This window comes from Scleropages formosus, chromosome 12, assembly GCF_900964775.1.
Source record: "Scleropages formosus chromosome 12, fSclFor1.1, whole genome shotgun sequence".
In the NCBI taxonomy this organism is placed as follows: Eukaryota; Metazoa; Chordata; class Actinopteri; order Osteoglossiformes; family Osteoglossidae; genus Scleropages; species Scleropages formosus.
The window spans coordinates 17,753,085-17,776,920 of NC_041817.1; the positions used below are offsets into that span (position 1 = coordinate 17,753,085).

The 23,836-nt window shown below is 42.1% G+C and overlaps 2 protein-coding genes across 13 annotated transcripts in view; both read right to left on the reverse strand.

Moving 5' to 3' along the window:
- Window positions 1-11,689, reverse strand: part of LOC108920678 (dedicator of cytokinesis protein 9-like) — an 83,745-nt gene extending 72,056 nt beyond the window's left edge. For 8 of the 9 annotated variants that reach the window (XM_029256946.1, XM_029256940.1, XM_029256943.1 and 5 more), the window contains exons 1-2: window positions 11,230-11,688; window positions 6,162-6,212 (exon numbers count right to left, since the gene is read on the reverse strand). In XM_029256946.1, the coding sequence (XP_029112779.1) occupies window positions 6,162-6,212; window positions 11,230-11,373 (195 nt within the window). In that variant the 5' untranslated portion in view covers window positions 11,374-11,688. Of the gene's footprint in view, window positions 1-6,161; window positions 6,213-11,229 lie in introns of all 9 variants that reach the window. The other variant, XM_029256944.1, reaches the window with a different exon arrangement.
- A 2,080-nt stretch (window positions 11,690-13,769) lies between these two features.
- The window catches only part of LOC108920698 (FERM, ARHGEF and pleckstrin domain-containing protein 1-like), a 78,453-nt gene continuing 68,386 nt past the window's right edge, over window positions 13,770-23,836 (reverse strand). For 3 of the 4 annotated variants that reach the window (XM_029256798.1, XM_029256797.1, XM_029256800.1), the window contains exons 19-27: window positions 23,581-23,711; window positions 23,353-23,421; window positions 22,470-22,559; window positions 21,926-22,008; window positions 21,226-21,338; window positions 19,680-19,843; window positions 18,108-18,215; window positions 16,273-16,424; window positions 13,770-15,915 (exon numbers count right to left, since the gene is read on the reverse strand). In XM_029256798.1, the coding sequence (XP_029112631.1) occupies window positions 15,834-15,915; window positions 16,273-16,424; window positions 18,108-18,215; window positions 19,680-19,843; window positions 21,226-21,338; window positions 21,926-22,008; window positions 22,470-22,559; window positions 23,353-23,421; window positions 23,581-23,711 (992 nt within the window). In that variant the 3' untranslated portion in view covers window positions 13,770-15,833. Of the gene's footprint in view, window positions 15,916-16,272; window positions 16,425-18,107; window positions 18,216-19,679; window positions 19,844-21,225; window positions 21,339-21,925; window positions 22,009-22,469; window positions 22,560-23,352; window positions 23,422-23,580; window positions 23,712-23,836 lie in introns of those variants that run through there. The other variant, XM_029256799.1, reaches the window with a different exon arrangement.

The window sequence follows — 23,836 nt, forward strand, 5'->3', positions numbered from 1 at the left end:
TCTTTCTCAGGGAAAAATATTCAACATGAGAATGCCAAGCCTCTGATGTTGCCTGTCATCAGTTTGCCAGTTATGTCAGATGGAAAGGTCAACGGCAGAAATTTGAGATTGTTCTGCCCACATTGCAGGAGTGAAGAGATGTTAGCAGGGAACTGACAGTGCTATCAAAACAGATTAACCTATTCTTCTGCCTCTTTGGCTCCATAAATGTCTCCATCCATCTGAGACACAAACAAGCTTGGTTCAAAGTACCCCAGGTTGACGCCAAACAGACTCTTGGGACTGAAAGCCATTTGTACCCATAAATCATCGCAAAGTCTCCCCACCAGCAAGCTCATACCATGGAAAAAGTGCCTTGGTCACACTCTCTGTCAAAAATGGACTTTCTGCATCTGTCACAACTGAGTTTCTATCCTTCAACTCTGAGTCTGAATGCAATGTGGACACTCTGGATCATCTGGCCAAGAATGTGGAACCATACACTGCTGAAATAGAGTAAAGTAACAAGCAAGCATATAAAAAGAGTGAGCAAACAAAATTCTCAGGCCTAAGTCCTGGAGCTGCTCAGCCTTACTAAAGTAGTCTATACAGTATATCTGCACATATATGAAATCTGTTCATTTGACTGAATTATTAGATAAAGTCCTATACTTTAACCAGGGCAAGCTGTAAGTCTTGATTCGAACCATAAAGATATTTTTTAAGTTATGTCAACCAGGTAAGAGTAAATATCCAATAGACTCTCACAAACATACATCTAAGTTGGTAGGTTCCTTGATGTCCCTGTCTTAAATCCCCAGGTCTCTTTGGGTCGACTGGTGACTCTGACCAAAGCCTTTGCTGCAAAAATGGCAGAAAAGTCATAAAACTATCAGAATCTTTATCAGAGAACAGAGAAGATAGAGCACAATCAACAGAGCATATGGTGAGGGGAGACATGTTAGGGAAAGTCTTCTTGCACCTTTGGAGCCCTGGGGCTCTTATAGTGATGACTGGAGATAAGTGATAAAACCTTCTGAAATAAAAGATGGAGAAAAAATCTCAAACACTCAGCAATTAAAAGCAAATGGCTATCATAGCAGGACATTAAAAAGGAGACAGATTGTTTATTAATCCTTGTCCTCTTTACAGATATTTTCTGAGTGAGATCCAGTCTGCAGCTTCCCACTCATTACATCCCTAAGTGTTCCGAGAGAGTCCTCTTGGTGTGAAATTAGTCCTCTCATTGAGATGAATAGAAGATAGAAAATTTAAAAAAAAAAAACATGGGCTCTATCTAGATTTGTTTTTTCCATAAGAATGCCAAATTCAACACACCTAGTGAGAAAGATAAACATGGGTTTAGTCTTATTTTCCCTCTCTTTAGTTCAGGTATGCTTGAGACTTTCATGTCTGCAGCTGTGTCTCCTTCTCTTGGTGTAGTGCATAAGTTGCGCTTTTGCTGAGATGTGCGTCGCTTTGGATAAAAGCATCTTTTAAACGAATAAATGTAAATGTGAACCAACACTTTCTCAATGACCAGAGGCACATGGGCAACGTCCAGCTTGGGGAGAGGCTAAAGCAGTCTCACTATGGCAGACCTGTGTGTGCCAGTATTCCTACCCTCCAGGTCTCCAGGTACAGTATGTGACTGAATTTCCCAGCGCTTCCTTGATTCATTTCCCCTACAGTGATGTGTGGTGGCTTGTGAAGGCCTGCTTCACTGATGGGGGGAGTGAGAAACATCACCTCCCAGCTGCCTGGAACTAATGAGACTGAAGGGTATGTGGACTTGTTGCATTTCCGGACCAGGAAAAGTGGAGAGGGGGGTTAAATGACTTAATAGCTATGCGTATAGCATAGCCAGAGCACAAAGAAGCTGCAGCCAACTCTGAGCTGAAAGAAGATCCTGCGCCTCCCCATGTTCGGTTACGGTTATAGCCATCTTGGACCTCCAATATGATTGGTCATCTTTAAATCAGAATTAAATCATGTTGGCAAGCTGCATGTTAAAAATAGATCAGATGCCTGAGACATGCATTGACACATTTCATTAATAAGTTTTAGAAATAGACCTTCAGCCAGTGAAGGAAGACCAAAATTTGGCAAACTGGTATGGCTAACAGGACAGGGTTTGACCTGATGGTGAAGAAAGCAGACAGAGTGAGCAATTAATGATCCAGGAAGATATTTATAATTTCTAGATAGCGCTGAGGTGGCTGGACACAGTCGCATATGCAGGGAACAAGACTTGCAGCCACTTCTGTGGTTCTTGGTGAAGAACTCAAGAATTTCATTGGCTTTTTACATTATCTCTTTAATTTATGTTTCTAAATTCTACTGTAAACAATTTAGTGGGACAGCTGGACTTTCTGTTTTGTGTGATCTATTGCCGTCATCCTTATCAGTCAAGTTGAGTTTACTTCTCTAATTTGAGCCCAAGACAACTCCTTAGCACACACTTTCTGTGACACACTGTCCTTTCAGAAGCCTTCTTTTGGGGGGCAGAGGCTCTGCGGGGGAAACCAAGTGGTGTGTTTACATATCACAGGGGTGGGATCAGACAGCAATCACCCACCCTGGGGTGGGAGGAGGAGGAGGGCTTGGGGGTATGACGGGACCCATTTCTGCGGTCTGGAGCCCAGTCTGTCAGTGCGGCAATTTGGTCTCCAGAAAAACAAACCCTGACTCTGAGCCATCATTCACACGCAAGTCTCAACAGGGCTGTGGCCAGTGCTGCCTCCAGATATTGTGTGGTCTTTTACAGTGGGTTTTGGGGTTTGAAAATGTGAAGGGTGTTTTCCCATGGCTTCTGCCATTATTCATGTGCTCGTGCATATGGTAATAATGGAAATAAACACCCCAAAATACAATGCAAAGAGAACAGCTAGAGACAAAGAGAAGAGGAAGAAAAACCAGATGTCTCTTTTAACCAGCTGCCCACCACATAGACACATATTCAATCAATCCAACCAATAAAAATTCACAGCCATTAAATCTTTTTCTGACAAAATATTTCTGTGTGTAACAATATGCCGAAATTTTATTTTTAAGTAGGCTTTGCTTCAAGTAAAATAAAGTCCTAACTGCAAAAGCTCATTAGAATTTCAGGGAAAAATACAGACCCTATTTTCACAAAATTTTACTTTTTTCAAGATAGAAATTTGTAATTCCTCCATGTCAAACTAAAGTGGCATTTATTGAGCTTTGCATTCACATAAACCTTTATTTAAATTTAGGGAAAAACACAAGGAATTAAGAAGATTCTGCCAAAATCATAGACCACTGTTTTTCAGAAGTAACATATTTGTGTAAATGGGGGGGTGGAGTAATAACTAGTGTGTTGCTGGCCAGCTTGTGGGGCAATGCTGTCAAAAAGGTGAAAGTGAGCTACTCTGAACAGATATTCAAAAGAAAGTTCCAGTGTATTGCTGGAAAGCATGTCAACCCTGCCAACCTGAGAAACAGCTAAGTAAAATGATTACAAAGCCACTGACTTTACTGTCTCCATGTGTTTTCTTCACTGTACCATTCCAGCCCAAGAAAGACTCCCGTTCACGCTAGAGTGAAGTGAAAAAGCTGTTCAGTTCACTGTGGCTTTTGGACCATCTTCCAAAACACTGCCCAGTGCCTGCTAGTAGAGAGAGACAGACTCTGCCTGGGTTGTTTCCAGTCTCCATTTATTATGGTTACCTCTGCTTTGTTCCAAAACACGGCTTATGGAAGTTTTTCCTTCTTTACACGTCCCTTCCCAGCCTATACGGCCACAGGAAACCCACTCAGTATTGTTTGTGTACTCAGGCCTGTTTTACACCCTTCTGGATATGGAGAACAGGAAGTCACTGGCGCTTCCTGCAAGGGCTTGGCCTAAAGCATGGTCTGGGCATGGAAGACCAGCTGTGAGTGAAATGCAGTCATGCACTGCTACAGTCATTGTGTACATCTTTTGCAAGATTACCATTTACAGGCATCCCTTGCTGGACCATGCCCAACTGAGAGACTTTGACTACAGGAGATTTAAGAAGTGATATGTTTCTAGTTGGGGGCATTTACATCACAAAGTAAGTTATCCAATTAACTGTGCAATGGGGTGTTGAAGACAGCTTGGATTTCTTTAGATGGTTTGCTTGCACAGCTTGCACAAACTCCCCAGCTACCAAAAAGCTGGCCTGAGGTTAGATGAGTAACAACACTGCATCTCAATGGTGAACCTAGCCCAGTAATTTATTCTCCAGTATAGTGCCTCAGATATTTTCCATTGCTGTGGCTCTGTTAAGTCTGCCCAACAGGAGGCTCGCATTGGCAATGACTAATATTTCTATGGCACCAAAAATGGAAAAGGCAAACTATTTGACAACTTTTCTTTACATCATGTGGCCTATGTCAAATTGTAAGAATACTTTCAAAGGTGGAAATGAAACTGGTTTCTTAGTGATCTATTTTCATGAGTTGCCTATTTATTTACTTGAAGGGCCATCATGATCCACAGTTAGTACAAACACAGCAGGAAAGGCTCTGGACAGCATAACAACACACACTGTCACACAACTATCTAAGGACAATGGAGTCACTGAATTACATGAAAAGGAAGAAGGAATCCACAATCTCTGTTATGTTTAATATGGAAAGCAAGTACAAAGCCTGTGGTTGTGGCTCCCACAGGAAGGCCCCACAGGGTCACAGGGGTTAAGTGTTCATGCCCATGTTTTCCTGTCTTGACCCACAGCTCACTCAGTAAGAATAGGAGGTCCATGTTCCAGGTGCCTTGTCCCTTGCTCTACTTCCACTTATTGATGATCGCTCAGGCTGCTGTCATAGCTGCAGTAGAGCCAGATGCTCTGGCTGGTGTCTGATCCACATGGAGGAAAGACAACTGTAGAGGAAATAATAAGCCAAAAAGGATGCTTGACCTAAAGGTCTGGGTTCCACTGACAGAGACAGAAGGTCATGAAGGACCCAGCTCAGAATAAACACGAAAGATCAGGCAAAGGAAGTTTGCTTGGAATGACTATTGTCAGCACCCCAATCGCTCATCATGGATCCTCTCACTGGGCAGGGACTAAACTCCAGTTTTTTCTGTACAGATGACAGGGAGAGTACACTTTCACCCCCCTCTCCAACAAGGAACAGGGTAGCCACACATGCTTACTTTCCTGAATTAGACCTACAAAAAGAATAAAACGAAGACAAATGTTTTAAAATGAGCAAATAGGAAAGAAACTATTTGACCCAAGGATCCCTAATACACAAGGCAATACCCAAGCATGAGATATTACGAAATGTCATAATTTCAAAGACACCTGCTTCCGGTATCACACCTTAAACCACAACTCTGCATCCAGAAGCAGCTGGAAGAGATGGACAGACCTGCTATTATTAGTTACAACATCTGTGTCCATTTGGCAACAACAAAAAGGCCACTGGAATGGATGTTTCAGAGCTTTCAGGGCTAATTCTAGGCAGCATGAAGGCGCAAGCGCTGTGGTGAGCCAACAGCCAGGCGCCCTGCTGTGTGGGTCTGTCTCACCCTGCACATGGCCTGCAAGCCACCACTGTGGTTTGAAGATTAAATCTGGCATGTTTCACACCTCTTGTAACCCAGCGCAGCTATTCTGCGGGAGCTGCCTGGCAGTCCCCAGTACAAACACCGTCCCCCGTTAGAACAGCCTGAACTTTTCCCGATTTTAATCCCCATTTAGTAATTTCCAGTTCTGCATTCATATTAATAGTATATTATTATATTATCCATCCAACCAATCTCAATAACCAATTTTCCTAAGCAGGATCGCTGCGAACCAGATGCCAGCCCACTGCAGGGCAGTCACACATGCTCATGCTCACTCATCCATGCTACACAGCGGGACATCCACCTGATCTACATGTCTTTAGATTGTGGGGGCACCCGGAAAGAACATGCGAACTCCACACTGACTGAGCAAAGATCGAACCCCTGTTCTCTTGCACCACCCAGGTGCTGTAAGGTGGCAGTGCTACTTGCTGTGCCACAGTGCCTCTCCATGTAAGACTGCAACATAGTATATTATATTGAATTACATTATTAGTCAAATAATACATTAACAGTCTGTTCTGGTTACTCTTAGGTACAAAACTTCAATAACAAGTACAATATGGAAGTCTGTTTTGGGACCTGGTTAAAAATTTAGAACAGAAATATGTCTTACCTGTGCAGGTGCGTGCAGAACTGCCCTGGCTTGAGATATTGTGGGATCCACCTGCACAATTTGCAATAAAGATGTGGTCATTGCCAAATATTGAAATTAGATGTTAGTAATTTTCTAACTGATAATTAAATCAGCACTGATAATTAAACTGATTAATATCCACAGGTTTCAAACTTTTTTCAGTACCTTCCCTCAAGAAGTTCACAGTTAGCTGGATGACATTTTTGCTGGACCAAAGAACCATTAAATTGTGAAACAATTCTTCCCTGACACACTCATGGAATGAACTGGCAGAAAGAACACATTGTTTGCAATGCAAACAGTCTTACGACCTGTTTATGGATATATAATGGGATTATTGTCCAGTTGAGTCTATAGAGCAGAGAGTAGGAGGATTTCTCATATTCAGCATTGGTTGGTTTCAGGAAATGCAACTAACTGACTCGGATGAGAATGACAATGTTAGGGACAAAAAAGATGGTGATTGATATACAGTGCACTAAATACATTACATTTAAGCCACTCTGTGAATCAGTTTTCTCCAGTACAAACAAAAAATACCATGAAAATAAATTACTACAAATAACCCAATTGCTATTTTATGGCAAGTTACAAGCTTTACCAGCTACATAAACTAAGAGAACCACCTTTTTCTTCCTCATTCACATGATCAGACTACAATATTTGGGTTAAAACAGGGTTTTTGTGGTGGAACTAAATGATACTTTTTCAGTTAGTAGGAAATTCTGCTGCACTGTAAAAGAATAAGATCCATGTGCAGTTCTCTGAAGTAAGGACAAACTTGCATTTCCAATCTGTCACGAAAGGTGTGTGGTTTCTCATGTAATCAAACATACCTACGAAAACTGGTTGTTTCAGAGTTATTTTCAGTTCTTTGACATCGTTCTTTTTCATGAGTTTAATCAAGTCAAAACACAGATGTCCAATTTTTGAAGAGCTGGATGGAGTTCAGATATTCTGTCAAATTGTGATCTGCAGGTCAGGTGGAAAGATTGATGGGATTTACACAGAATTTTGAATGACCGAAAATCCTTAATTTGTCTGCACTAAACCCAGTACAATACTTGAATAAAGTAACTGGAACAAATGTAGTTCCCCTCCCTTTCGAAAAGGGCATTATGCACTTTTTAACCAAGTCTTTTTAAATCAAGTTTCTTTCACTACACCCTATTATTGACAGGAACCCTAGCCACAACCCAGCACAGACTTGTCACCTTCAAAGGCATTAAATCTATATAAATAATGAAGCTACAAGTATTTTGAAGCAGGAAAAGTAAAGGAGGGCTCCTTGTTTATATAAATTTCGCACAGGTAGGAAGCAGCTGCCTCTGGTCTAACAAGAGGCAGTGGGATTGTAAACCCCCTCTGCCATTTTGTTGTGGGGGGCCATAAACCTCACAACAAATTCAAAGCTGAGGAGGGTCATTTACGAGGTTGATGGTATTCACAGCTGGCAATCTCTAAACACTGAGGGAATGGAGGAGGACAGGAGGATGATGGAGGACCCAAGTTCCATCCCCATTCATGCTGGTACGTCCCTGTGCTCGGACAATGAACAAAGCCACACTGTCCAGAGCCCACTCTGAGACACTCCAACCACAGCTTGGTCACGGGAGCTCATGCAAAGCCTCCTGTACCAACCAGTAATATCATCAGGGGTAAAACATGCCCAAAATAAGGAAGACATTTTACAAGACAGGAAGGAACACACTGGAAGGCACTGAGACTAAGCAGCACAGTGGCAGTAGGCCACACTGATGAGAATACAAGGTTTGTGTCATAACAGTGGAGATATGATTAATTCATACACAACAGGCTTTTGGACAGAGGAAGTGCGATCCAAGCTTGATGCTCTCACAACTACAGCAACACACCTACACCAAGTGAATATACTCCATGACAACAGAACATCTGCACCATTGCTAGAGGCCAGATGAATACAAAAATGCTAAGATGAGAGTGGAGATGGATTAAAAATCAGGCTATGGAGTATGAGGAAAACACTCCTTGGTAACCCTTTAGATTTCAATAGGACACTTTCTTCCAGTTAATATCCTGTATTGAGTCACATGTTTGATATTTTAATTTTCTATAAAAACAAGGGGAAAAAAATATCAAGAACTGGGCTACAAGTTCCCTTTATGGCACTGAAAGAGACCCTTATTTTCCCCGTTGGAAATTTACATGTTTCATGTAGGAATTAATTAGAAGTTGCGCTGGGGGTCCTTGTCACACTCACATCACTCACATTCTTGTCCCAGAGTTGGACTTAAAAAGGCTCCTCTGTGGGTCATTGTCTTCACTAAATCATTTTGCTCATAAAGCCAAAAGTTAGCCTTAGTTTGAACAAGTTGTGGCACACATATCTGCTGGGAGGCATTTATATCACACAAGACTGTCATATAGGGTGTTAGTCACTTATTAGCAAGCTACTACCAAGCAAACAATCACTGTACATATAATGTAATCGTACCAAGTGCAAACTATCTCTAGCCAAAGTTTTCATGTTACCTAAAGCAGCTCCATAATCCAAAATCATTCCTCTTAAACAAGACATAAGAGGTCTATCCTCTAAATCCTGACTTACAGAGTGTGCAAGGCTAATTTCCCTGCATTCCACCTGCCATGTACCTCAATTTCTCTCCGCAATGTTCAGCTGTGGCTCCACAAGGGCAAATGAATAAATGATGAAAAGGGTGTGGTTGTGCCTCTAGGATCTCAACTCAGGATGCCATTTCCTGGATGGTGTCCATTTCAGTTACTTAGCAACACCTCCAGGAAAAGTCGCTCCTGGACAACGCTGAACAATAACGGGTCTTACTCCTTTTAACGCCATGAGCTTTGAAATATTAATATGTTATTAAACTTAGACCTGCCTGTGTTGGTGTCGTTTATTCCAATTCACAGTACAAAGCTGCCCCTTCTTGTATTCTGACTCGCTATTACTTGAAACGTGACACCGAAGCCTTGAAGCAGTTAATGTCCCAGGTTTCAGTGTAGGATAAGTGGGATAAGTCCTCACCTGGAGGACTGACACACCTTAAAAGTAATTCATGTTCTGCTACTCCCGTAAACTGATTTATACTTTCACCCTTAAAGTAAGGATTCTCTTAGCAAAGGCCATATATCGCATACATTATTACTAAAGATCAGAGAAAATGTTGATTTACTTCCAATTTTAGTTTCATTTTGGCAATTTCAGTTTATATTTAAAACTGACCTGTCTGCCCGTCATAGTCTGTTTAGATTTCTTATGAGTTTTAACTATTGTCTACCATTGACTGGATGCAAATCCCAAAGTTAAAAGTAGTAAATATATAGCGCAGGCAATACATATTAGATGGTGTGCTGCATTTCGATCTCTGGTAGGTCTGCAAAGCCACAATGTTTTCAGACACAGCCCGCGAAAAGCATAACACTCCTTTGACACTGTCAGCTGTCATCATGTGCTTGTCACTGAAAGCAAGCATATGATTTAACTCCACTCTCTCCTGGGAGGGTTATTATGGTTGTGTTATAAGAAAAAACAACAAACTACTGCCAGTTAACAACATATAAACTTCAGCAGCAAGTACACAATTAGACACACTTAATTGCAAGAAACTGGGCAAACAGATGCATTGAGACTACAATAACTTGGGGGAGGGAGAGCTGGCCTCCCTTAGTTACTCCAATAAAGCAAAAATGTTTATGCAACACATTTTCAATCCAGTTGTTAGAACTTGTTTAGTACAGAATAAGGCTCCCAGCAACGAACGCACACGACAGATATGTACTTTCGCAGGACTTAGCAGCCCTCTGCATTAGTGCCTGCATTTATGCCAGAACAGCATAGCCCACATGTTATATTTAAATTTACTAAAAGTTACTTTGATAAACCTAATTTACATCTAAGAGATCAATGTTTCTGCCAGATAAGTGTGTTCACAGGGCTGTCTTTTACATTGTCATTTAGCAGATGCTTTGGACCAAAGTGACAAACATCTCATAGAAAATACAATGTGTTTATTACAGAAAGAGACAAATAGATGCAGAATGTATGATTCTAAAGTACAGTTAGTTTGTCATTTCCCAGCATAAGAACCAATCCACATCACATGAGTAGCTGCATAAAGGTTTATACAAATTACTGACGATTCCTAATCACATTCCTAATATTTTTTCTCCTTTTCTCTTAGAAAGCCTGCTTAAATAGTAACCTACATTTCAATAAATTACCCAAACACCTCAATGTAACAAGTGAAGGTAACAGATAAAAGCTGCTGTGTCATGCATCATCGAAAATGTACTTTTTCATATTATTCATGAATCATGCATATGATATGACTGTAGTTCATTGCATCCACTGAAAAACTGAGTTAAAAGTCCACGAGTTATGTGGTATGTTATGTAGACCAAGCAGCATAAAACCATGATGCTCATTTTGATTTTATTTTAAATTATGCTTGTTGTGGTTAGTCTTTACTTGTTTATTACAGACCACAGAGGTAAAACACCTATCAGGTAGGGACAAAAAAGTGTGAGCAATATAATATAATTATATACTCAGTGGAGTTACACACAAATATATGCTGGGGGTCAAATACATACATGATGAAGATATAATATAGAGTTACATGCAGTAACAGTACCGCACACGCAGAAATAACTGCTTTACCCACAACGTGGGACGGACCTACAGCACGAGTGACGTTCAGCACCAACTCAGTAGTAGCACAGCAGCATGTAAACATAGTAACACGGCAAAGCTGAACGTCGTGGGGACTAGTTGTTAAACGCTGCACAACTCGGCAGCGTTACTTACGGCGCTGGAACTCCGTAACGTAGTAAAATCGTTGCAGCAGCAGCGCTAAAAATTTACACACTGCGGCAGTGTAAAACAGTAACACGCTGCGGCACTGAAACAACACAGTGTAACTTAAGATAAACTGTGTGTAAAAGAAGATTGTAACGGAGTAGCTAGTAAGTATGTATGTCACTCCGTGCGAGCGCAGCACAGGTAAATAAAAAAAAAAAAGAGACGCGGAGGCGGCTGCGTGCGACCCACCAGCAGCACGGAGCTCCGCACCACCTCCGACACGCTCTGCCGCAGCTCGGCCGCCGTGCCCGGCTTGCTGAGGCACCGCGTGAACCTCCTGGTCTCCGGCGGAGCCGCGTGCGACATGGCGGAGCCCCCGGAGGTAGCGCTCATCCACTCGCGCGGCGAACGAAGACACTCGGTCTGTCCACGAGAGCGGGGGGTCCGCGAGCCAGCAGCGTCCCTCCCTCAGGGGAACAAGCGCGTGGCTCCGCGGGCGCGGAGGAGCGCGACCATCCTAGAGGCAGCACGCGGACACCGCCGCCGACACTCTCTGTCTGTACCAGTCTGCGCTGCGGCTCGCTTTGCCCGCCGGTGCTCGTAAATTACATGCCAATAGACCCTGTAGTCCACTGCAGCGGCCGCCTGCGATGTGCTTCTACCGTGACAGTGCGGTCCCGAGTGTCACCGCAGCTCGAACCCGGGGACGGGACACTCGACACTCCCCACTCCCCACTCCTCCCTGCTCTGCGAGCCCGTGGAGGGAACCCCGCCCCCTAGAATTAACAATCAGCAAGAGGTGAAAACGCGTTGAAAGTATCACACATCAACTCTGTATTAAGCGGTTGCAGCCAAACTTCAGGGTTGTCTTCCGGCTTTGTTTCGCTCACGTTGGCTTGTGTACTGTTGAAAATGATCATTTTGACAATGACTGAAAGAAGGACCTCCTTCCGACCAGGCCGCAGGTTCGAATCTCAGCTCCAGCTGAGCTGTAGTACCCTGAGCTGCAAGGTACTTACCCTGAATTATTCCAGTGAAATTGCCCGGATGTATAAATGAGCAAATAATCGTAAGTCGCTTTGAAGGAAAGCCTTACCTAAATTAATAAATGTAAGAAGTAATGAACCAGCAGTAGGAGGGTGGCGCGTCACTTGCCATCCCAACGTTATTCATTTAAATCTCAGCAAGCTAACTTCTGATATACTTAAGGGATTTACTCATTCAGCAAACAATACACAATTTGGCCTGGAAGTTTAGTCACTAACAGAATTTGACTTTTGCCATGAATTTGAAAATAATAATAATAATATAATAATATCTTCTTTATAATAAAGGCTGCCAGTGCATGGTGGGATAGCAGCAGGATTTAACTGGTTTGTGGATTTAATTAACCTTTCTAGGCTCAGGGAAATCAGCCCCTTTGAAAACTCTGCCTTTCATTCCCAATGTGTAGTACATGTAAGATACAGGCTGAAAAGATAATGACAATAATTTACTTTATGTTTTTGGCCCACGGCTTATATAGGACTACAATGGGCCATTTAAAGCATCCTAAGACTTAGTGGAGGATCAGCTACCTTCTGGTGATGATGGTTAGAAATCTCCAGATGAATGGTACTCAGCTGCCTCCCCACGTAGGAGTTGCTACTATTACTAATAATAATAGAGTGGATTACAACAGTGGTGCAGTGCTGGTGACTCACATCTCCCAGGCTGCGAGTTTTGACATGGGTTCAGATTTGTCTCTTGTCTGTGTGGAGTTTGCAAGTTCTCCTTGTGTTCGTATGGCAGTGTGAAAATGGAGAAAGGGAAAACAACTGCATTCTAACAGAATGTTGTTTCTGAATTGCAGATTAGAACATGAACTCTGTGAAGATGGAATTCTCTTGGTTGTTGATTCAGGGTTTGAAATTTCAGCTGTCTTCCCAGTGGGTACATATTTCATATGCATGTGGCTATTTATATGGATGCTTTTCTTGTGGAAAATATAAATACATATTTCATGCTGTGTTTGCCTGTAGGAACAGCACAGTGAGTATCATTTAGCTAATTATATTTGTGCCTAGTTTCTTGTTCTTCTGATGATTGAATGGATATATATATATATGTATGTATGTATTTATGTATGTATTTACTAAGTTACTCTACATCTACAAATGTACATTCATTACATACATTACAGGTATTATCTGATTGAAATTAGTTATTTTCAGATATTGCTGTAGTTATATTACCTGGTAAAATGTGCTCACAGCATAGATAAGTGGAAAATGACATATCAACTATAAAAAACAGAAAAACAATACTAGACATTTTTATAACAATTAACTGATATTTTTAGCCAATGCTGCCACCTATCAGTAGTGACTCAATGCAGTTACACTTGGTCCTCAGTTTACCAGCACCACTGGGATACAAAGGCTGTTTTTACCTTGTTTTGTTAAGAAAGTCCCTCTTACCACTAAATTGTAGTCAAAATGTGGTATAGTGAGGGATATAGTGAAATGACGAGTGAGAGAAGCAGAGAGCAAGGGAATAGTAGTTATTAAATGATCTTGTTAAATCAAAGAAATAACCTACAGAACACAATAAGCACTTAATAACAGACATCCTTGATTTGAACAAATATAGTCTATATGGTAGTACACTATATAGTGCATACTACATCGTAAAAGAAGAATTTCTTGGGGATGTCGAGGATAAGCCGATGGGAGCGAGCAAGGAGCTAAATGTGGCTACACAGACATTCCCAGAGAGCACAAAACACACAACATGTTAAAACTGTGGTTTTATTGCTTTAATTGTCAGAGATCTCTCTCCCGTCTGAGCAAAGAAAAACATCGAACCTGGAAAGGTCAAGACAGGATTCTCTTTATTACATGTGCGTCTCATTTAACTGGATTTCGGAATCTTTCTGCCCTGTGAACTAGGAGTTTTCATCCCTGGTCCTGGCAGCCCTCTTTGTTTGCTGGGTTTTGTTCCGGCTGAGATTTAATTACTTATTCCTGATTTAGCTGTTAATTGAATAAACTCTATTACTCAAATAATGCAAGTTGAACAACCACATCTTTATAAATGATTTTGATGGAATACTGAAGATATTACCAAATAACTTTTAAAAATGTTTCTCCCCTAAAATGGATTTGAAGTTTACGGTATTCATTTCAATGAAAACAATCAAACATACTTACTATATGACCTAAGTAATCATTCTAAACATTTAAATAAATAGGTGAGTAATACAATTGATGTTCAAAACTGACTTCAGTTACCAGGGGCAAAGGGACCGCTGACAGTTTCTTAGACCAACATAAATTCTGTTTTAAAAGACTGAAAAAAACAGACAGACTCCTCTACTAATAGTGCTCAAATGCATGGAATCGGTTTGTACACGCAGCTAACTCACTGAAAATTAATTACACTTACATGTAACACCTTTGGTCAAACTGACTTTACGAAATTTCTTTTTTGCCCATTTACAGAGCACAATGTTCTTGATGTGTACTGTACAAATTCAGTATAAGAAGTGGGATCTGAATCCGGAACTTACAGATGAAAAGACAGTGGCGCTAACTGGTATTTTACCTGTTCCTAAGAACTCAGTTGTAACAAAAACCCGCATATGCAGAAGTCCACCAAGAACTGGGCTGAAAACATCATACTGACATCAGACCTGGGAGCCTTTTCAAGGCCAGTAATATATATGAAATGTTTCTTTTTAGAGTTTCAACATTACATTTAAAGCATTTAATATTTCAGTTTTCATAAAAATGTTTAGGTTGGTAGGGTGTAAAAGTACTTAAACTGAGGAATGTAATCCAGATTAAATAAAAATATTTAGTAACAGTGCCTATTACCGTGTATCAACATGTCATGGTAACTGTTGTTTAAAAAACAAACAAAAAATACATGAAAGTGCCAGCACTAACAATGGAAAAAGTCTAAAATTGAAACTTAACCTTTTATCACAGAATTGCAATGAAGTCCCTGTAAAATGTTTATGAACCCTCCCAAATGAACCAGGGAATAAGTGTTTTTCATAAAATCTTACATATTTTTCATGGTCATATTACATTTTAAATTTTTAGGTGCCTATATATTTTAAAGTACATTGACTATTACTTGTTTTTTCTTTATAAATCTTTGAATGACTAACATATAAAATGGCTTCACAATGGTTGAGAGGCATTGGTTAATTCAGTTTGGCACTCAAGCTTTTGGATTTTAAATTAAAAAAAAAAAAATCTTCTGAATAAAAACGGCAAACAACCATGTTTACACAGAGAAACAAAATTCAGTTATCCATACAAGAAAACTTTACTTGAAAAACAAAAGGACATAATTAAGCTCCACTGATAGGTTTTGCACCTTTAAGAAAACACAAACAATGACATGTAAAAACCCGAATGTGAAAAAGTGGCACACACCATTTAAAAATTGTATAAAATGACTGTCTAGAAGAAAAAGGTTCAGAGCTCTGTAAAAATGCAGTTAAAGCAGTCTCTGACATTGTCAAAACCAGCAGACTTGTGACCTTTAAAGCATTTAAAAGCACAGGTTTTGTGCATTGGCACCAATATATGAAAGTGTGTCCCGCTGGCATTTAAAAAAGAAAGAAAAAAAGAAAAAAATATCAATTGAATGTAGTGCGACTGCTCCTGTCAGTGGCATGGTATGAAAAACAGGACTGTGCAGATGGCCATCAGAAAAAGGCTACAAAGAGTATGACCGCACAGCCGACTACCTGGGGCGTGCAACTGGGGAATAAGCTGGGTTATGGGGAAAAGGGAGGAGCAGATGAGGGACGGGGATGGGCTGGAGGAGAACATGAGGACATGCCCGCATCCTCTGCATCAGTAGGGATGGGGGTCCTTCCGGTTTACGATGCGAGTGCGGCTGGCAGAATTGGTGGCACTGCGGATGACTTCCATCCACCTGTAACAACGTATAGGCAGAAAACTTCTTAAAACAGACAGAAGAAAGATCAGAATTCCATGTATGCCTTGACTTCTTATGGTTCCGACCAAGCTTTCTACTTTTATTATTTATTTTGCTGACACTTTTCTCCAGTGCAGCTTATAGTATAAGGTCTGTATACTCAACAAAGAATTTTTTGCCTATTCATACACCTGAGTATTTTTTTTACTAGGGCAATTCAGGGTAAGCAACTTAATCCAAGGTATTACAACGGGTGGGATTTGATCCCAGGTCCTTCAATTGCAAGGTGACGGTTCTAACCGTGATATTATCTACTTCCTCCACACTCTACTCCGTCCTGTAATGTTACAGTACCTCTCGAAGGTGTACTCGCTCTCAGATCGGAAGTAGTAGATGTGGGACTTGAAATGCAGCTTGAAGACGTAGTCCTTGTGGATGTTCTCTGACTCGGAGGGGATGGTGATGGAGTAGCCCAGCAAAGGCAGGCTGGCCAGAGGGTACTCATCCTGTGAGGAAGAGCCAGATCATAAAGGTTGCGTATTCCTCACAGTGCACGCTAACAACAGACATTTCAGTTCTCTTAGCTGCTTTGACAGAACACCACCTGCCATGTTCCCTAATAACCTACTAATTTTTCACTATTGCAGGAGAAATTCTCATTAGTGAATTATGACTGAAATTGAGTGTTTTACTTTAGAGAAAAGTCTGCTCATCCAGTACTACTTCTTTTATCTAAATGTAAATGACTACAGTTTATTTTGTGTACAGAGCAATATCTTGGGGGGAATTTGGAATTTGTTAATCCTGAATTCTATGGAAGATAGGGGCTTCTATGCTAGGCTCCTACAATGGGGAATGCCCTCCTTTAATTCCAGGCTTAAGATTCTCACACACACACACACACACACACACACACACACACACACACACACACACACACACATTTTCAGAACCGCTTGTCCCTTACGGGGTCACGGGGAACCAGAGCCTACCCGGCAACACAGGGCGTAAGGCCGGAGGGGGAAGGGGACACACCCAGGACAGGACGCCAGTCTGCCGCAAGGCACCCCAAGCGGGACTTGAACCCCAGACCCACCGAAGAGCAGGACTGCGGTCCAACCCACTGCGCCACCGCACCCCCCGGCTTAAGATTCACATGGTGAAAATTGCTTGTACATAACACATTTGCATGTTTTCACCATTTTTGTCCCATTCCCCTGTAATCATCTATCTTACTACTTTACAATTTTTCCTGTATTTTTTGTTTTATTCTTTCCTTTAATTGTAATACATTTTAAATGCTGATATTCATTTTATATTTCTTTCCTTTAAAGATATAATCCTTATGTATTTTTTCTTTTAAAGGGGAAACATACAGTAATTATTATTATTATTATTATGTTGAAATATTAATTACAACACCATTGTACAGTTTGCCCTTTTGTTTTATATTTCCAGGTATAACTGAGTGCTCAGAGAAAACATTCACTAAAAAGGGAAAAATGTCATATTTAAGAGGCCAGATAGAATGCAGAGAACCATGAATGAAAGGTTTTACAGGTCTTATGCAACCATATTTAAAATTAGTCATGTATAAGCAGAAATCCGTAATAGTATAATTGTAGGATAATAAGCACTTTGCATTTTCTCATGTATTTATGAAAGCATTGCCATACTATATACTTATCAGTTATCATTAAATTACCAACGCTACTAGTCTTATTATCTAAGAGTGCAGAGAGACACATCATAAGGTGTACTAAATCATGTGACAGAATGTTAAAAACATCAGGATCTTGTACAATGCTGACTTCTTATTTGCCGTACAATAAATGACTTGGCCAGCATAAGAAGCACAATGGATTACCTTCTCAGCCATGAGCAATGGTAATGTGCTGTAGACTACCACTGAAAATGTGTGGCAAACTACCACACTACACCAATCACAGTACATGCTGGACTATGGCCACGCACAGATTTGAATTTGAATGTGTAACTAAAATGATAACGCTAACATGCCAACACTTCACTTATGGTGCTTCCACCAGGAATTTCTAACAGAGACAAGAACTTTTTCAGTGGAGTCTAAACCTTCCCATGACAAGATAGCTTTAAAAGAGAAATATTCAGTTCAGGTAAAGAGGGAAATACTGAGTTCGGTAGTTAGAATTTGGCGAGATGAGCGTTACCTGGTGCGTCTTGTAGAAGAAGAGGCTGAAGTTTGTGAAGACTACCCAGAGCTTCTGCCAGCCATTGCTGTTCTTGAACTTTCGCAACAAATTCCCAGAGAGCTGATTCTGGCAGAGGGAAGAAGACAATTACCACACTTTCACTTGAATGTTGACAAAATTGTTTTCACTATTCCTCACTTTGTGAAAAAATAATGTCATCCAGCATCAAAAATCAAACAGCATCAGATGCATGCAATGCCTGTAGAGAAGAATGGGCCCTGAAAATAAACAACTGAACTGGAATCTGCTGAAAGTTTGTGGGGCTCAGTTTCAACCACTGGCCACGATTTTCCATAAACTAGAGTAAATGGTCATGCTGTCAATGATAATTTGCTCTGGTCTAGATCAGGTGAGAGTGCAGGCTGGTGGTATGAGGAAACCCAGGAGTGAACACAAACCATTCCCTGGAAGCTGACTACAGCCATCTAGTGGCTCTACACATAAACACTCTTGTTATCCATTAAAACATTAAAAGATCTTGTTTTTTCTGTTGCATGTTCTATTGGAATTTAAATTTCTATCTTTCTCCATCTTTGCATTACAAGAGACTCAATGCACCAATTCAAAAGCAACTGCTAATCAAACTAGAACTTAATAGGAGGGAAATGATTCCATGCAAGAACCCTCTCAGCTCTCCCTGGAACTTTTACCTCTAAACTCCTGCAGGTATCTCTAAAGGAGAGGCTTTGCACTCGGTACCAGCAGACCAAAGAAAGAGCCACTGGACCTTGGCCACTGCCGGGCCCAAAGAGGGGCACCACTGAGGCACTGACAGGACTGGGGTCCTCTATCATGGGAGTACCAGCATTAGAGTGGACAGACAGGACAGACGGACAGAACGAGAGAAAGGGATAAAGACAAGAGACACAAACATAGAGACTGAGTAGGGAAGCAAACATGGGCAGCAGCCAATTAAATACAGGATGCAGTCACTCTGTGGAGGGAAGCTGTAAAGGAAAGATGCCATTGTATAGTGCCCTCATAAGACAAACTCATACATACCTCGCCAAACCCTTCCTATGCACTTAGTGTATTTAACATAGTGTCCTCATATGAAAGGCTTAGGAGAGAAATCCTCCATTAGGACCTGTGACAAGAGGATTATACACTGGGATATAGAGACAGGAAAGAAGAAGAAAAGAAAGAGGAGGAACGCAGAGAGAAACCAGGAACCCGGGAAGCCAGGAAGTGGAAACCCAGTCTGCACATAGACTGAATTCTGTCAGTGGGATGAGAGTACTTCACTGCTCCAAATTCTTCAGTCAGCGATCAGTCACACCAACACATGACCCATTTGCTAGAGCTCAGTTGTAAAAAGGAGTGAAGAACATCAGTGTGTGAATTGCTCAGACAGGCCTGCTGGAGCAGGGAAGACTTTGAAGCTGCGTGGCCTAAGGGATTTGAAGAGTTAAAACCATGGCTGCTGCAGAACACCTTTCCCCTGTGGAGACAATTGTGTGAGAAGTAGAATGGTGCACACAGATAGGAATGGAGAAGGACAGAAAGAAGGGGTCAAGCATGGGCAGATACCTCCACAGCCATGCTAAAGTCCACCATGGACACACTGGTGTTCCTGTGCCAGCACACGTGCACCGTGGTGTTACCGCGGTGAGGCGCCTGTCTCTCCAGGGAGGTGCGCGAGGCACTCAGGTCATCCTCGGACTCCTGGTCCGGAGCGGACTCCTCCGAGGATTCTGGGAAATTCAGCAAAGGAACCCATTAACAAGGGGACTGTGGCTCCAGCAACACAAAGACCACTATGCTGTGGGACAGCCAGACCAAGGCATTGCAGTATTTTTAACAATCAGCACTTTGCTTGCTTTGGAGCTCACTTGTCTATCTTGTGAATGGCTACGAATCCGACGTTACTCAAAATATGACGTCATTTATACTTCTTTTTCCGCTTCATTCATACCGAATTGTACCCGTTAGTGGGTTTTGTACTAGGGCTACAAGTAGATGATTCCCCAGTAGGAATTTAGTGAGTAAATCCATTTTTCTGGGATATTAATCAGTAGTAGCTGCTAAAATCCCAGGTAAGTAGGTTCATGTGAATGAGGAAGACGACAATTTATACCAATTTTCACCAAAATCCTGGCTCACTAGTTTGCGATGGATGAAAAGCAGGCTGACCCGTGTGAAGACCACTCAGCGCATCGATGGTGCACTTCAGCAGAATGAGCTGCACTCTGCATTTAGACCACGTAGTCTGAGACAGATGGGCCCAACAATAAGGGAGGACTTTCCAGCACACCACTAGCTCGGGGCCATATAACAACAAGGCATGGACTAATTCACTGCTTGTGGAAGATGAGGATTTATGGAAAATCCCAGGAGAGACCGTAGCCACTGGGGGGGACAGGTCATTATCTGTCACCCATGTGTAAGACAACTTCACTACATCTTGTTAAATGTTAAAGAAAAAGAAGATTCAAGAAAACAATCTCACAATCACAACAGAATCAAAATATACACAAGGTCTTTATACATCATCACACCTCAGACTGCGGTTTAAAAGCAGGCAATTCATTTGTGTTTATCTAAGAGTCACAGGACACAGCAACATTTAATGACTGTCAACCTCACTGCTAGAACAACAAGAAACCAGCTTTTTAATTCACTTAGCTCTCATCATTGACCAAGAGTATTTACAAGGTGAGGCTTTAATTGTGTTACTTAGAATGATTCAGCCATTTACTCAATCAGTCCATGACAGGGGACTAGAACCTGAGACCTTCTGTTCCCTAAGCAACAACTCAAGCCCTTGCTCTACCCTTAAAGAACAGGGCTTGACTCCCTCACATTCCAGGAGCATGACAAGAAGATGGTTAGAGATAAAATAAGGGTATATGAAGGCAAACTTGACCTCCAAAATTGTCTCCTTTACAGCTACGCCTCCTGTGCAATAACCAGTAATCTAGACAACAGACACGCAACAAGGCCAAGGACACATAGGGAAGTGTTTTATGTTCTTCACCTGTGAGGAACAATGGCAGCTGGCATTCCCTTAAAGGAAAGGGATTTCGTAGCTCCACCCTGACCGGGGTCAGGCAGATGAATGGGGCCGTACACTTACTGTTCTCAGACAGGCTGATGGTCAACAGGTTGCCCGACGGCCCATTGCACTTCTCTGCCAAGTCGATGGCCATCTTGATGTCCTCCATCCACCTCTCCATCTCCAGAACCGAACTGGCCAAGAAACATGAAAAGCTAGGGTATCGGTCACTGTCCTACAGCAACACCGAGGCTGATGCCACCAGCGAGTGCTCACTAAACTTCCTGAATGACTGCAAATCTCAGAAGTAATGAGATACCACATTAACTTGAAATCCATGCCTTTCAAGCAAATCTCTTAATTTCATGCAAATCAATTCATCCATACAAAACAGTGTTTAATGTTTAATCTCACAGTACATAAAAGAATCTGTTACTTTTTCGATTTCAACAGGAAACCAAAAACCTCGCGTCCACTGTGAAAACTGGCTTAAAAACTGCTATTTACAGCTGTAATGTATCCAATCGACACACATTTCCCACTTCATTAAATATAGACACATTTTTGGACTAATTTGACTAAATTTTCATTATGTGTTTATATTACTCCACTGGCTAATTAATATTTTACTCAGGTGTTTTTTTTTTACGAACAAATGTCTCATGTCAATAATGAATTAGCTTCTGTGGACTATCTGAGGCCACGGGGGACTGGTTGTGTTCTGTTGACAGGGCAATAGTCCCAATGTCTGTGATACGCCCCACCGTTCACAAGGTCCTACCTGGCTGCCACCACCACAGACTGGCGCTGGCCAGACAGGGTGAAGCAGTAGGGGACACCCCACTCGTCCTCGCTCTCTCTGATCTGGGAACAGTGGAAGAAGCGGGGACGAGAAAGAGAGAGAGAATATTTGTGCTTTGTAGAAATGGCAGCATAGAATGGCAACAGATACACATCAGAGCTTGTGTGTATGATGGTACGATTAGTGTCCAAACAGTTGAGGGAGGAACCTGCTACACTGCTTTCTGATGCCCTCTCAACACCTTAAGTGTCCCACCTTCCATGGCTCCAACTCACACACACACAGTCTGAAACCAATTGTCCCAAGCAGGGTTGTGGTGAGCCAGAGCCTAGCCTGGCAACACAGGGCACAATGCTGGAGGGGACATACCCAGGATGGGATGCCAGTCCATTGCAAGACATCCCAAGTAGGACTTGAACCCCAGACCCACTGGAGAGCAGGACCAGATCAAACCTGCTGCACCACCACACCTCCCATGGCACCAGCTCCTATATGAATAAAGATGTGGGGGCGGGGCACTTACTGTCATGCCGTAAAGAGGCAGCTGCCCGTGCACTTTGAACTGATTGGAGGCGGTCATTCCTCGGCTCGTGTACAACAGGACGTCATTGAACTGCGAACGCAGGAAGAAAAATTAATTAAGCAGCATAGCAGTTGGATCCTGTAGAGAAGTGCGATGCTCACGGAGTGTGCTGCTGCCTCAGTCTCGGCTGTTAACTGCCACATTGGTGTAGTTAAATACAGCGTACAGTATCATATGGGTATAGTGTTCTGTTTCCCTCTGTATTTCAGCTGTCAGCAGGGCACTAATTAAAATACACTGTCTAGAACCTGCTGAACTCTGAGCTTTGAGCTTTGTACTCTTGTTTCATTTGTGAACTGATGGGAAAATAGGAATCTCAGTGTTGCTGGAGCGCAAGGCAGAAATACAGAACTGCCATTCTTCTGCGTGCGTTTGCACACACAGGCACAGGCATTGTGGTGCGCAGCCCTGCTCCGGGTGTTCCACAGCCACACACAGGACCTGTGTGTTCCAGGCACATCTGGACAGACACATACACTGCAGTGCATCTCCAGCAACAGCCAAACCCAGCTTGCCCTGACTCAAAGCACTGCACTCAGACCAAAGGACAATTAATTACTTTTACTGAGTGAAGCCTGATGCCTCTGTGAACACTATTACAGAGAATAATCTTTAATTATAAGCTAATATAAACACTGGGGTTGTAACATGAATTTTGTGCTGACTGGCTTCTGAAGATAAGGACTCTGGAACGATGTGTGGAGAGTGTACAACAGCCTCCTACCATGGAATAAAAGCCACATTGAGGTGACTGGGGATGGGTGTCTGGAGTGTGGCAGACTTACACACCACAGGTACACGACATCAAAGGGACAGAAATTACCAGAAAGAACATCCGTTGCTGGAGGCCTTTTCCAGAGAGCTTGCTGAGACATCCCAACCTGATGAACTCCTGCAAACACACATGGCCTTGGGATTCACACACAGAGGAAAACACCAGCGCACTGCAATACACCAACTGTCCATTCATTGTTAGGATGATCACGTTGGTGCAATTGGTTGCAACGTTCAATCCGCTGGATCATGCAACAGATGTACCCCCTGCACTCACCCGTCCCGGAACTGCCAGACCGTCAACGCCAACCAAGTCCTTCTTAAGCTCCAGTAATTTCTGGAAGTTCTCCATCTTGATCATCGTGCCATGTAGTTGGTCTACCAATTCGGAAATGTCCGCAAGGGCAGCTGAGGAAAGGAAGTTATTACGTAGTGAAGCTGGTCAAGAATTTTATTACTACTTTTGCAAGCTCTATCTATTATAAAAAAATACCTACACTATATTCTGGCATATAAGCACCAGCATGAAGCTT